This window comes from Vanacampus margaritifer, chromosome 9 (assembly GCF_051991255.1).
Source record: "Vanacampus margaritifer isolate UIUO_Vmar chromosome 9, RoL_Vmar_1.0, whole genome shotgun sequence".
Lineage (NCBI taxonomy): Eukaryota > Metazoa > Chordata > Actinopteri > Syngnathiformes > Syngnathidae > Vanacampus > Vanacampus margaritifer.
Window position 1 is genome coordinate 25,486,880 of NC_135440.1, and position 10,286 is coordinate 25,497,165.

Below are 10,286 nucleotides of genomic sequence, written 5' to 3' on the forward strand. Positions count from 1 at the left end.
GCAGTAGCGATTCGAAATGGAATATTCTACGTTCAGTAGCTTTAAGTACAATATTTTTTGGAGTGGCTTATGCAACCGCATTAACGTAGATAAACAAGACACTACGACAGTCTCTCAACAGTTTATTATATTTTCTTAACATCTTCCTCAACCTCAAAATCCATCAACATCACAGACACGTAATGGGCACGCCCCTCTCTCGAAAAGTATCCAATGAGAACGCGGCTCATGCAAGGCTACAAGGAGGTGAAAGTCACAGCATCGTCAACACACAGGACAGGAGACACAGATATTAATTTGAATCATTTTTCCTCACAACTGGACACACTCATACAAATGGGAATGATAACACTGCACAAGTACTTTCAATTCAAAAGAAGGATTGCTATCGGTCTACAAGTGTTGATGCACCGTGTGTGCAAATATCTGTTGCACTACGCACAACTATTGATGCTATTTGTTAGCCTGGGTTTTGCATTGTTTGTTAGCATTAAGCTAGCAGAAGCCAAAGATGTGTGGTTGTTTTAAATTGACGTGTAAATCTCCCTTTTATGTTTAGTTTGACTGTAAACTTCAAGAAAGAGTGGCAATAAACAGCTTTAGCCTCTTTTTTTGTAAGAATTCTTCATTATCTGCCCAACGGCTTGCTTGTTATGCCGCCACGTGGCACCCCTGTATTTAATCGCTGTGTTGAAGTTCAAAGTTCAAACTGTGCATAATGTAACATTGCCGAACAATATTAAATATACTTTTAGGAATATGACCTCTAGTACATTTTAAAGTGGGTCATGATGGTGGTACTTGGAGCCAAGCAATTTTTTTTAAGGGAGTATAAAAAGTCCAAGAATCACTGATTTAGGGTCTTCAATAATAATGTTTTGGGAATGTGGGAGGAAGCAAGAGGATGTGGAGAACACAAACCCAGAACCTCAGAACTGTGAGGCAAACCGGCAAACCACCAGTTCACCTGCCAAATAAACGCTACCTATGACTATGATAAATACTACGACATACATTTCTTTGCTCAACATTTGAGGTCATTGAGGCGCATTGGGCCTCTTGTGGGCAATTCTCACATGCCTCCCGAGAGACTCCATCCATTTGAAGGCCTTGCTGCAGTAAATGCACACGTAGTGTTTTCCCTCGGTGTGTATGGTTTGGTGTCTGTTGAGCGCGCTGGTGGTGATGAAGCTCTTCCTGCAGATGTCACACCTGTAGGGCCTCTCGCCCGTGTGCGTCCTGATGTGAGCGGCCAGGTGGGAGCAGTTGCCGAAGCGCTTGTCGCAAACCGAGCAGCTGTAGGGTTTCTCTTTGCCCTCGTCGCCGGCGCCGCCGACGCCGTGATAGAGGTGAAAAGGCAAGATGGCCTCATGCAGGCTGGCCCTCATGCCCGACGCCGAGGACATGAAATCTTTAATGTCTGACTCCAGATCTTCCAGAGGTTCTGAACTGTGGCCCAGCCAGAACTCCCTGAGGCTCCTCTCTGGTTCTTTCTTCACCTGGGTGACATCATTGGGATGCTCCAGGCTGCTGCTGCTGCCTTCTTCCTCGATGGGCTGGGACTCAGGGGCCTCCATGTCTGCTGATGCTGCCTCCTCATGCTTCTGAGGAGGGGGAGGAGGGAGGTGATGATGGATGTGCTCCTGCAGCTGAGCTCCGCTACATGCATCTAGTTATAAGAAAGACATTAGAAGAAAAACAACGGACAAAGAACGTCTTTTGATTGATAGACGTCATTGAAACCGACCTGACTTGAGAAGCCTCAGCTGCATTCGGAGGCGGCCGATCTCCAAGTCCTTCACGCGGCAAAGCTCCTCTTTGTACTCGTCTATTGTTTTCTCGACGGCGCCAAATATCTCGTCCGCCACGGCCGCCAGCCGCTCGTTGAGAAAAGCTTTCAAGGAGAGCATCGTGGTCGCCTGGAGTGGAAAGGGAAAAAAAGCTCAGATTTGCACCTCCGAGACGTATTTTTTCACGGGACCCTGAACGTCACGCTCCGCTTGTAAATACGGAAATGAGCTTCCGTCTGTACAAATGTACGTTTTTATCTGCTGCCCCTACTGTACTGGAGGTGCAACTGCACGACGGTTTATATTTTAATGACGTAAATCATTGTATATTTTTTAATTTTGGTAGATTTTTAGGTCGTCTCATGTATTACGGAGCTTTTCCTGAGAATGATCAATTTTAAATAGTTAAACAAATAAATGTAAATTAAAGCTACACTGGTAAATATTTAGGTTTTTGGTCCGAAAAGTATTACTTTTGAATAATTATATAATTAAATAAAAAATGATTAATACATTCCAATCATGTATCATGCACTTGTCCTCAGAATTAATAATTGTAGATAAAAAAAAAATTGGGAAAAAAACCCAAATGGTTTTAGTAAATATTTAGATTGAGCTTCATGTATTATGCTGTCGTGTCAGAATTCTTAATTACAAGTGCAATGTATTACAACTCATTTTTTCTTTCTTTTATTTCAGCACATGGTGGACAAACATGAATATCTTAGCAAGTTTTTAGAAAATAAAATATTTAAAGAATAATACTTTAGGTGGAAATTTGTCTAAAAATCTAAATTGATACTTTTATTTCACTATAAAATGTTTAGTCATTTGGTTTGTTTTCACGCAGCGCAGTCACAAAGTGGTCGTTGAGCTCAAACAAAGCTATATTCTTGCACTCTTTGGAAGTGGTAATCCTTTTTGCTTTCAGTGTCCACTTCAGTTTTTATGGTCTTCAGAAGCCACACTAAATCCACCAAACTACATTCATGGAGCAAAATAAGACACCAAGACAGTCTCTAATTGGTTTATTAAGTTTCCTTACAGCCTTTTCACCCTCAAAACCAGCGGCCGTTACAACATGAACGGGCACAAAATGGATACGTCAATGTGAGCGCGGCTCATGCACAGCTAACGGGGAGGTGGAAGCCACAGACGAAGCATTAGAAACACACGGGAGACACGCGCTCATAAGAAATGTGATTGAAGACGGGCTGCGAACCGTTTCAAGTAAAGAAGTGGTGGTTAGTCTTTACAGCTCGTTGTGGAAGTGGTAAGTTCACACAAGTTTTCAGTGCATGTGCTAACCCGCTCCAATCCTGTATCCTCAAGACGAAACGTGCCCAAATACATACAAGGAGAGCGTGACAGCATTGCACAAGTATGTTTCATTTAAAAAATAAAATAAAACGGGGATAACTAAGTGCAGAGTTGCTGAGTCGTCAGATTTTCTACATCTTGGCGTTGATAATCTCGACAAATTCGGGCTTGAGGGAAGCGCCGCCAACCAGGAAACCGTCCACATCCTTCTGGGAGCCAAGTTCCTTGCAGGTGCCGCCAGTCACGGAACCTACAAGAAGAGCACGCGAGATGAGACGGACGCGAGACGCTCGTCAGATGGATTGTTTGTTTGTTTTTTCGCTCCGCAACAGACCTCCGTAGATGATCCTCACGGAGTTGGCCACGGCCTCCGACACGTTGGTCTTGAGCCACGCCCTCAGCTTCTCGTGAACCTCCTGAGCCTGGAAATTTGCAACACAGGCGGGGATGACAAAATAATTATAACGCAGATGTGGCAACCTGTCATAATATAGCGCCATCTACTGCCAAGGAGGACTTTATAAACCCAATTTTTTTTTTTGCCTTAAAAGGGTGAGTCAACCTTAAAAATGTCTTGACAATATGTTATTTGTAACCTCACTAGTCTAAATATGACATTCTGATTAACATTACATTTGTGAACTTATACGAGTTATGCAGCAAAATCCAGCCATTTTTCTCCATCTCAGGGAGCAGCCATTTTGCCCACTTGCTTGTCAACTGAAGATGACATCATAGTTGCTCAGGGCTCGACCAATCACAGCTCACCTGCTTTCTGAAGATGAGGTGTGATTGGTTGTTACCTGAAAAACTGTGATGTCATTTTCACGCAACAGCAAGTGGCAAAATGGCCGCCTTCTGATATTGATAAAAACTGCTGGATTTTGCTGCTTAACTCATTCCACCAACACAATATTAACCAGAATACCGTATTTAGACCAGTATTATTATTGTCAATATTTTTTTTGGGGGGGGGGCTTGATTTCCCTCTTTAGTATTGGCCTATTTTACTTTAACTTTTTTTTTTTCAGCCTCTGCGGATGATGACATTACAAAAAAAAAAAAAAAAGTAAAGTCAATAGTGGTTGAGATTGTGTATTATAAAAAAAAATAAAATAAAAAAATAATAATATTTGCATCATTTACTTTTACCACAAATATCTGTACTCAAAGTAGCAACTTTTGCTCCATTGAGCAAGTGGTGGCGTCCGAGGAAAAATTTACCTGCTGGGGGGAAGCTGTCTTGCCGGTGCCGATGGCCCACACGGGCTCGTAAGCGAGCACCACTTTGCTCCAGTCCTTGACGTTGTCTAGAATAAAACGAGACACTAGATAAGACGATCAGAATTCCCAAAGTACTTAAGCCACAATTGTAGTTGGGCTCGTTTATCACGCCACATTGCAGCAAGCTGCCGTTTCCGCAATCAGCATTGTGCGCCGAGAGGCAGTGGATGGTAAAGAGTGACTCCATCGGAATTCCAACAATAGTATTTGTGCTTGTGTATCTGATCATATTGCAGCAAGAAAAAGAAAGAAAAGTCACACACAAAATCAATAATGTGGAGCTCTTGCCCCATTTAAGAAAAATGGGAAATTCCTCAAGCGTGACTAGAACTGACTTGGGGAACTTTTCCTATCAAGTCCTTTAAGAGCTCAAATGATTTTTTGAAAAATATGAAGCATACATATAGTCTACTTCTACGATTGTAAGAGCCCAACTGGAGCTTTGCCTTTTATTCGGAGAACTTAGCGAGCGAGAGAGTGACAACGGGCTCTAAAGAATTATTTTTTTTTTTTTTACAAGTTCAAGTGCATTTGAATAAATCTAAGTGTGTTTCAGCGCATTCATGTAATCTTGTTAAGAAATAAAACCACTCATCAGGATTATATAATTTTTTTAAATTTGTCATTATAGTCATTTTTATTTCAGTTTGACTTTTGTATTTTAAATTGAGTTATTTTAAAAAAAAATCCAGGGCGAGTTTGTTAGCTTTTATTTTTTTTGAAAATGTTTTGTTTTATTTAATTTTTATTAGTTTTGGTACAATTTTTTTTTTTCATGTGGCGTGTAAAAACCTTCAATTTTCTGTATAGGAATACCAAAATAAATACCCTTAAAATAAACTCTGAAAGCTCATGTATGATATTAATTGACAAAAACGAAATTTTTGCAATTTTATTTTTTTTTTTTTAAAATAAACATAAGATGCAGTTAAACTTTTTTAATTTTATTTCAAACTTAAGATGCAGTTTAACTTTTTTTTATTTTAATTTAAATATCATTTCATTTATTTTGTTATTTTTCCTAAACTATAGTAACTCTAGCACTCACACAGTAAGAGGTCAAACTAAACAAAAACTGCCGGGCATACCTGCGATGACCTTCGTCTGCGCAAAGACGACCTTCTCGGTGATGCCTCCCTCCCTCTCGTCCAGCTTCTCGCCGATGCAGGCGATCACGCCGAGACCGTTCTCCAGCGCGTGGGCCGTCTTCTGCCCGATGAGCTGGCGAGAAAGGACGGGCGAGCTCTCATTGGCCAGTCGCGTTCTCGTCGAGCGTCTTCGCGGCGAACACGCACTCACTCACCTCGTCATTCTCGCCGAAGACATGGCGCCTCTCCGAGTGTCCCAGGATCACCCAGTGGACACCGCAGTCCTTGATCATCGCAGGGCTGAGGGCGGATGGAAGTCATGGGAGAGTTCAAAGCATGAGATTTTTGTGTGGTAAAAAAAAAAAAAATGGTTAGGGAGGGGGGCATACCTGATCTCCCCAGTGAAAGCCCCCTTGGCGACTTTGTAGCAGTTCTGGGCGGCGACACCGAACTTAGAGTCCAGTTTGGACCTGGCAAAGTCCAAGTAGATGGATGGGGCGCCACACACCACATCTGTACAAAATGTAAAGTGCACCTTTTAGATTTTGTTTTATTATTATTATTATTATGCACTCGCAGCCATATTAGGGCTGTGACCCTTTCAGGAGATTAGTCCCCCCCACCCCCCTCCTGTTGTTTTTTTCATCTGTGAAAACAGGGCACTAAAACAACAGTATCTTGGACAGGGTGTGTGTCTGTTCCATTTCATTACACCCTGTGGCACAATGACAATAAATCTATCCTAATTCTGAACATGTAATCACATTTTTATTGTAGTTTTCCAATCACAAAGATTGGAATTTGAAAAAAAGAAAAAGCTTTTGGGTCGTACGCAGGCTTTGTTTTTATATGCACACACACACGCGCGTGTATTTTATTTATTTATTTGTTTCGTGTTTAGAAAAGTTCAGTGCTAAAGAAGTTCAGTCCACAAATTGTTTATTAAAAAACACGAAAATGTGAAGTGATGAAGTCACAGATTTGCTTAAATGATTTCATCCCACTTGTGACTTCCGGATTTATATCCATGCCAGACATGTTTTAGAATTTTGTGAAATTGTCATAGTGAACACAAGACTGCTAGTCAAAGTGTAAATAAAAATAAATGGACTCATTTGCCTTTATTTCAGCGTAAACCTAACCTACATGTATTTTAAAAAAATCCATAAATCAGACATTGTTTATTGTAATATATTGTGTTTGTTAAATAAATGCATGGGAAGGGGACCTTATGAAAAAATAACCACATATTAAATCATAATCACAATAATTAAACAAAATGTTCTGCCGAAATTTCAGGCACACAAAAACGTATTTTTATTCAATTTGTTTGGTATACATTGCACTATAATTAGTCTACTTTTCCACTATAGTGCACATATGGATACCTGACTCCTCTTCCTATAGTAGGTGCTATAAGAATACATTGTGCTGTACATCAACCAGAGTAGTCTTATATGCATACCCAAACACGTAGCTGGATGAAAGACGTTTCTTTTGAGGGAAATTTTGGGCTAACTGCTTCGATTTCTCCATCACATCAATAAATTGTGTCACAAATGTCATTATTTGAGGACAATCTGAATCCAGTGTTTCTAAATAAGCAAACAGTTGAATCTTATCAAAGTAAGTACTGTACAACGTGCTCGGGTCGCACAGAGTACAGTGAAGTTGATACACCGGTATTCAAATTGTAACTGTAGCCCCGGCCGGGGCCATCTATATTAAAACGCAGCCCCGTGTCATTAATGCTAAAGGTCAATTCTCTGCATAAAGTTCAGCACCGCTAAAGGTCATCGACAGGGTCGCATTCTGCAGGGGTCACGTCTGGCTGATGGTAAAGAGCGTGCTTCAGATGGCATACTGAGGGGCGTATGCATACATGGGTCGAAGTTCAAGGGTTTTGAGTGTGTGTTAGTGGGGGGCAGATGAGGCATGTGATTGACACTCCCACACACAATAGTTGCATAATACAAAAGTAAACCAGACAGCGGAAACCGGCTTCAACACACTCACTCGGCAACTCCATTGTGCTAATGGCAGTGATTAAAAACACAGTGCTCGTGGTTGGCTTTCCAAGCCTGCGGGAAAATGAGGTTACTGCCAACTGTTGCCTTCAAGCCCCATTTGGAAAAATCGGACACGAGTGCACTTCACGTTAGCGTTTTGTTCGAGGAGTAACGATTAGTTGTGTTTGCGCCTGGCAATCGATCTGGTTTCATTGATTTAACTGGCTATAAAGAGCACATATTGTATGTACAGTATAACAGGCTAGTTTTAAGGTGAATAATCATTTTAGCAGGCCGGGTGTACGCGAATGCACCGCGACAAGCAGCCGCAAAGCTGGACTACGTGCCGCCGCAAACGCACGCCCTCCGATTGACCGATTAACGTGACACAAAATCAAATTTATATCTCTATTACCATACACTGTTCCTTCTGCAAAGGATTTCTAGTCAAACTGTGTAATGGTGTGTGCAGCTAGATGATTTCTGAACGCTGCAATTGTGCTTTTCTTACCGACATTGGGATCCACCTTGGCGGAGTTCATGGACTGAATGAGCTCGCCGAGGCTCTTCTTGTCGCCATTCATCTTCCAGTTTCCACCGACGAAGAATTTCCTGCTCATTTTGGCGTTTGGTGGTGCGTGTGTTCGCTATCGAATGAAACCGACCAAGGTCTGACTTGACTTGGGAGGGGAGAAGAGCGAACGTGAGCAAGCGGTTCGGCCTATTTATAAAATAAGGAGACGTTAACTCCTCCTCTGGCCCGGCTGGATTGGTTTGTGTCGGACCGCCCGTAAACGCGCCTCCATGTTTGAGGAACGGGGAGCAGAATGTCATGAGACGTTCAAATGCTCTGTAGAAAAACAAACAGACAGACAGAAAGACAGACAGACGCGAGATGAGTTATTTTAAAAACGACATTGAAGTACACGTCGTTGTGTTGCGCGTGTGTGTGCGTGCGTGCTTTAACGACTGTTGTAAAAGTACTTATTTAAAATATATACCATTGTCTCTTTAAGCCGACGATTGGTCAATTTGGAATTAACTCATGACAGACAGCTGTAGGTTTTGTTGTGTTTTGTCTGTTTGTTTGTTTGTTTGTTTTTACTCAAATCACCACCATTTATTTATAATAAAGTTATCGTCGGTATCGATTTACATATTTAAAAAAAAAAAAACGCTGGATGACACTAGCTATGGGATTAATGCTATAAAACCCCACCGTTTAAGTTTTACTTTCGGCAGAAATACTCTTTAGATATTTGTCTAGTAGGTTTCCCTGAAAGACAAGTCTGCCCTTGAACATAAAAAAAAAAACAATGTTAATATCATGATTTTAAACTTAATGAGTCAACGGCACCTTGAAGCGAGAGTAACATACTATGTGTTGTTGATTACCCGTATGCAATTGTTGTGTTATACAATTATTAACCCCATGAACTGATACAGACAAATTTTATTCCGCATGAAGCAAACAAAAATTAAACTTTTGGGAAAAACAAGGCCCTTGGTTGAAGCCTACTTACAAATAAAAAATGATCAATGTCTATTTGAGTCAGCTCGTATGAATGAAATTAGAACCAAAAGACAACTCGAAAAAAAAGTAGGACGGTGGAGTGACGTCACGCCATTTTATTGGCTCTTTCGCCGTCACCCCTACCTTCTCTTAAAGCCGATTGGTCGATTTCGAGTTGACGCGAGAATAATTAGCAGACAGTTGTCGTTGTTTTTAACTCAAACCACCGCAATCTAAATGTATTGTATGTTATCCTCGGCAGATTTGAGCAGTGGTTATGTTGGATATTCGACAATTGAGAGGGGAAAAATAGCGGGTGGGTGGAGGTGGTCGACTGGACGGCACCGTGACCAAAAGTTATTGGTCCAATGCTATAAAACCACTACCGTTGCTGTATATTCTTTTGGAATAATTACTCTTTAGATATTTGTCTAGCAGGTTTCTCTTAAAGAGAAGCCCACCTAACATTGTGAATGTCAATGCTCAATATTATATTCAACGTCATCGGTCTTGATGCATTTCCCTTCGACATCCGGGAATCAAAGATATTTCTGCAATGCAAATGCTTTTAAACACAAACTACCGCAATCTAAATTTAATGTATGTTATTCTCGACAGATTTGAGCAGTAGTAGCAGTAGTACGTTGGATATTCGACAATTGAGAGGGAAAAAATAGGGGGTGGGCTGGCGAAGTTGGTCGACTGGATACCGTGACCAAAAGTTATTGGTCCAATGCTGTAAGAGAACCACTGTTGCAAAACGTTCTTCGGAATAATAACTCTTTAGATATTTGTCTAGCAGGTTTCTCTTAAAGAGAAGCCCATCTAACACTGTGAAAGCCAATGCTTAATAATGTACTTAACGTCATCTTTCTTTGATGCATTACCCTTCGACATCTGGGAATTATTATAAATTTCCGCATTGCAAATGCTTTTAAACTCAAACTACCGAAATCTAAATTTAATGTAGTTGTCCTCGCTCGATTTTAGCAGTAGTTATGTTGGATGTTCCACAATTGAGAGGGGGGGGGGGGGGGTCGACTGAATACCGTGACCAAAAGTTATTGGTTCAATGCTGTAAGAGCACCACTGTTGTAAATCTTTCTTCGGAATAATAACTCTTTAGATATTTGTCTAGCAGGTTTCTCTTAAAGAGAAGCCCACCTAACATTGTGAATGTCAAAGCCCAATAATTTACTCACCATTATCTTTCTTTGATGCGTTAGCATTCGCCATCCGGGCATTTCATTTATACTACTACAATGCAAATCTACCACCACAA

The 10,286-nt window shown here is 41.0% G+C and overlaps 2 protein-coding genes and 3 non-coding genes across 5 annotated transcripts; 3 read left to right on the forward strand and 2 right to left on the reverse strand.

Annotated features, from left to right (window-relative positions):
• Positions 1 to 109: 109 nt before the first annotated feature.
• On the reverse strand, positions 110 to 2,001 carry LOC144057929 (uncharacterized). Its single transcript, XM_077575955.1, has 2 exons — positions 1,748 to 2,001; positions 110 to 1,669 (listed from the first exon to the last, which is right to left on the reverse strand). Exons 1-2 carry the CDS (start codon positions 1,908 to 1,910, stop codon positions 1,038 to 1,040), a joined length of 795 nt encoding a protein of 264 aa, XP_077432081.1. The 5' UTR covers positions 1,911 to 2,001; the 3' UTR covers positions 110 to 1,037.
• Positions 2,002 to 2,803: 802 nt separating this feature from the next.
• tpi1b (triosephosphate isomerase 1b) lies at positions 2,804 to 8,256 on the reverse strand. The gene is made up of 7 exons (XM_077575490.1): positions 8,003 to 8,256; positions 5,872 to 5,995; positions 5,698 to 5,782; positions 5,483 to 5,615; positions 4,335 to 4,420; positions 3,445 to 3,532; positions 2,804 to 3,360 (listed from the first exon to the last, which is right to left on the reverse strand). The coding sequence occupies exons 1-7, from the start codon at positions 8,109 to 8,111 to the stop codon at positions 3,242 to 3,244; spliced, it is 744 nt and encodes a 247-aa protein (XP_077431616.1). The 5' UTR covers positions 8,112 to 8,256; the 3' UTR covers positions 2,804 to 3,241.
• A 1,154-nt stretch (positions 8,257 to 9,410) lies between these two features.
• LOC144058519 (U7 small nuclear RNA) lies at positions 9,411 to 9,465 on the forward strand. The gene has a single exon (XR_013295449.1). It is a non-coding gene; the product is annotated as a U7 small nuclear RNA (small nuclear RNA).
• Positions 9,466 to 9,772: 307 nt separating this feature from the next.
• Positions 9,773 to 9,829, forward strand: LOC144058525 (U7 small nuclear RNA). The gene has a single exon (XR_013295455.1). It is a non-coding gene; the product is annotated as a U7 small nuclear RNA (small nuclear RNA).
• A 282-nt stretch (positions 9,830 to 10,111) lies between these two features.
• Positions 10,112 to 10,168, forward strand: LOC144058526 (U7 small nuclear RNA). Its single transcript, XR_013295456.1, has one exon. It is a non-coding gene; the product is annotated as a U7 small nuclear RNA (small nuclear RNA).
• Positions 10,169 to 10,286: the final 118 nt, after the last annotated feature.

Coding starts and splice junctions, on each gene's coding strand:
- LOC144057929 (XM_077575955.1), bottom strand. CDS start 1,910: ATGCTCTCCTTGAAAGCTTTTCTCAACGAGCGGCTGGCGGCCGTGGCG. Junction 1,670..1,747: donor GCTGAGGCTTCTCAAGTCAG/GTCGGTTTCAAT, acceptor TCTTATAACTAG/ATGCATGTAGCGGAGCTCAG.
- tpi1b (XM_077575490.1), bottom strand. CDS start 8,111: ATGAGCAGGAAATTCTTCGTCGGTGGAAACTGGAAGATGAATGGCGAC. Junction 5,996..8,002: donor CAAGGTGGATCCCAATGTCG/GTAAGAAAAGCA, acceptor CATTTTGTACAG/ATGTGGTGTGTGGCGCCCCA. Junction 5,616..5,697: donor TCTTCGGCGAGAATGACGAG/GTGAGTGAGTGC, acceptor CTTTCTCGCCAG/CTCATCGGGCAGAAGACGGC.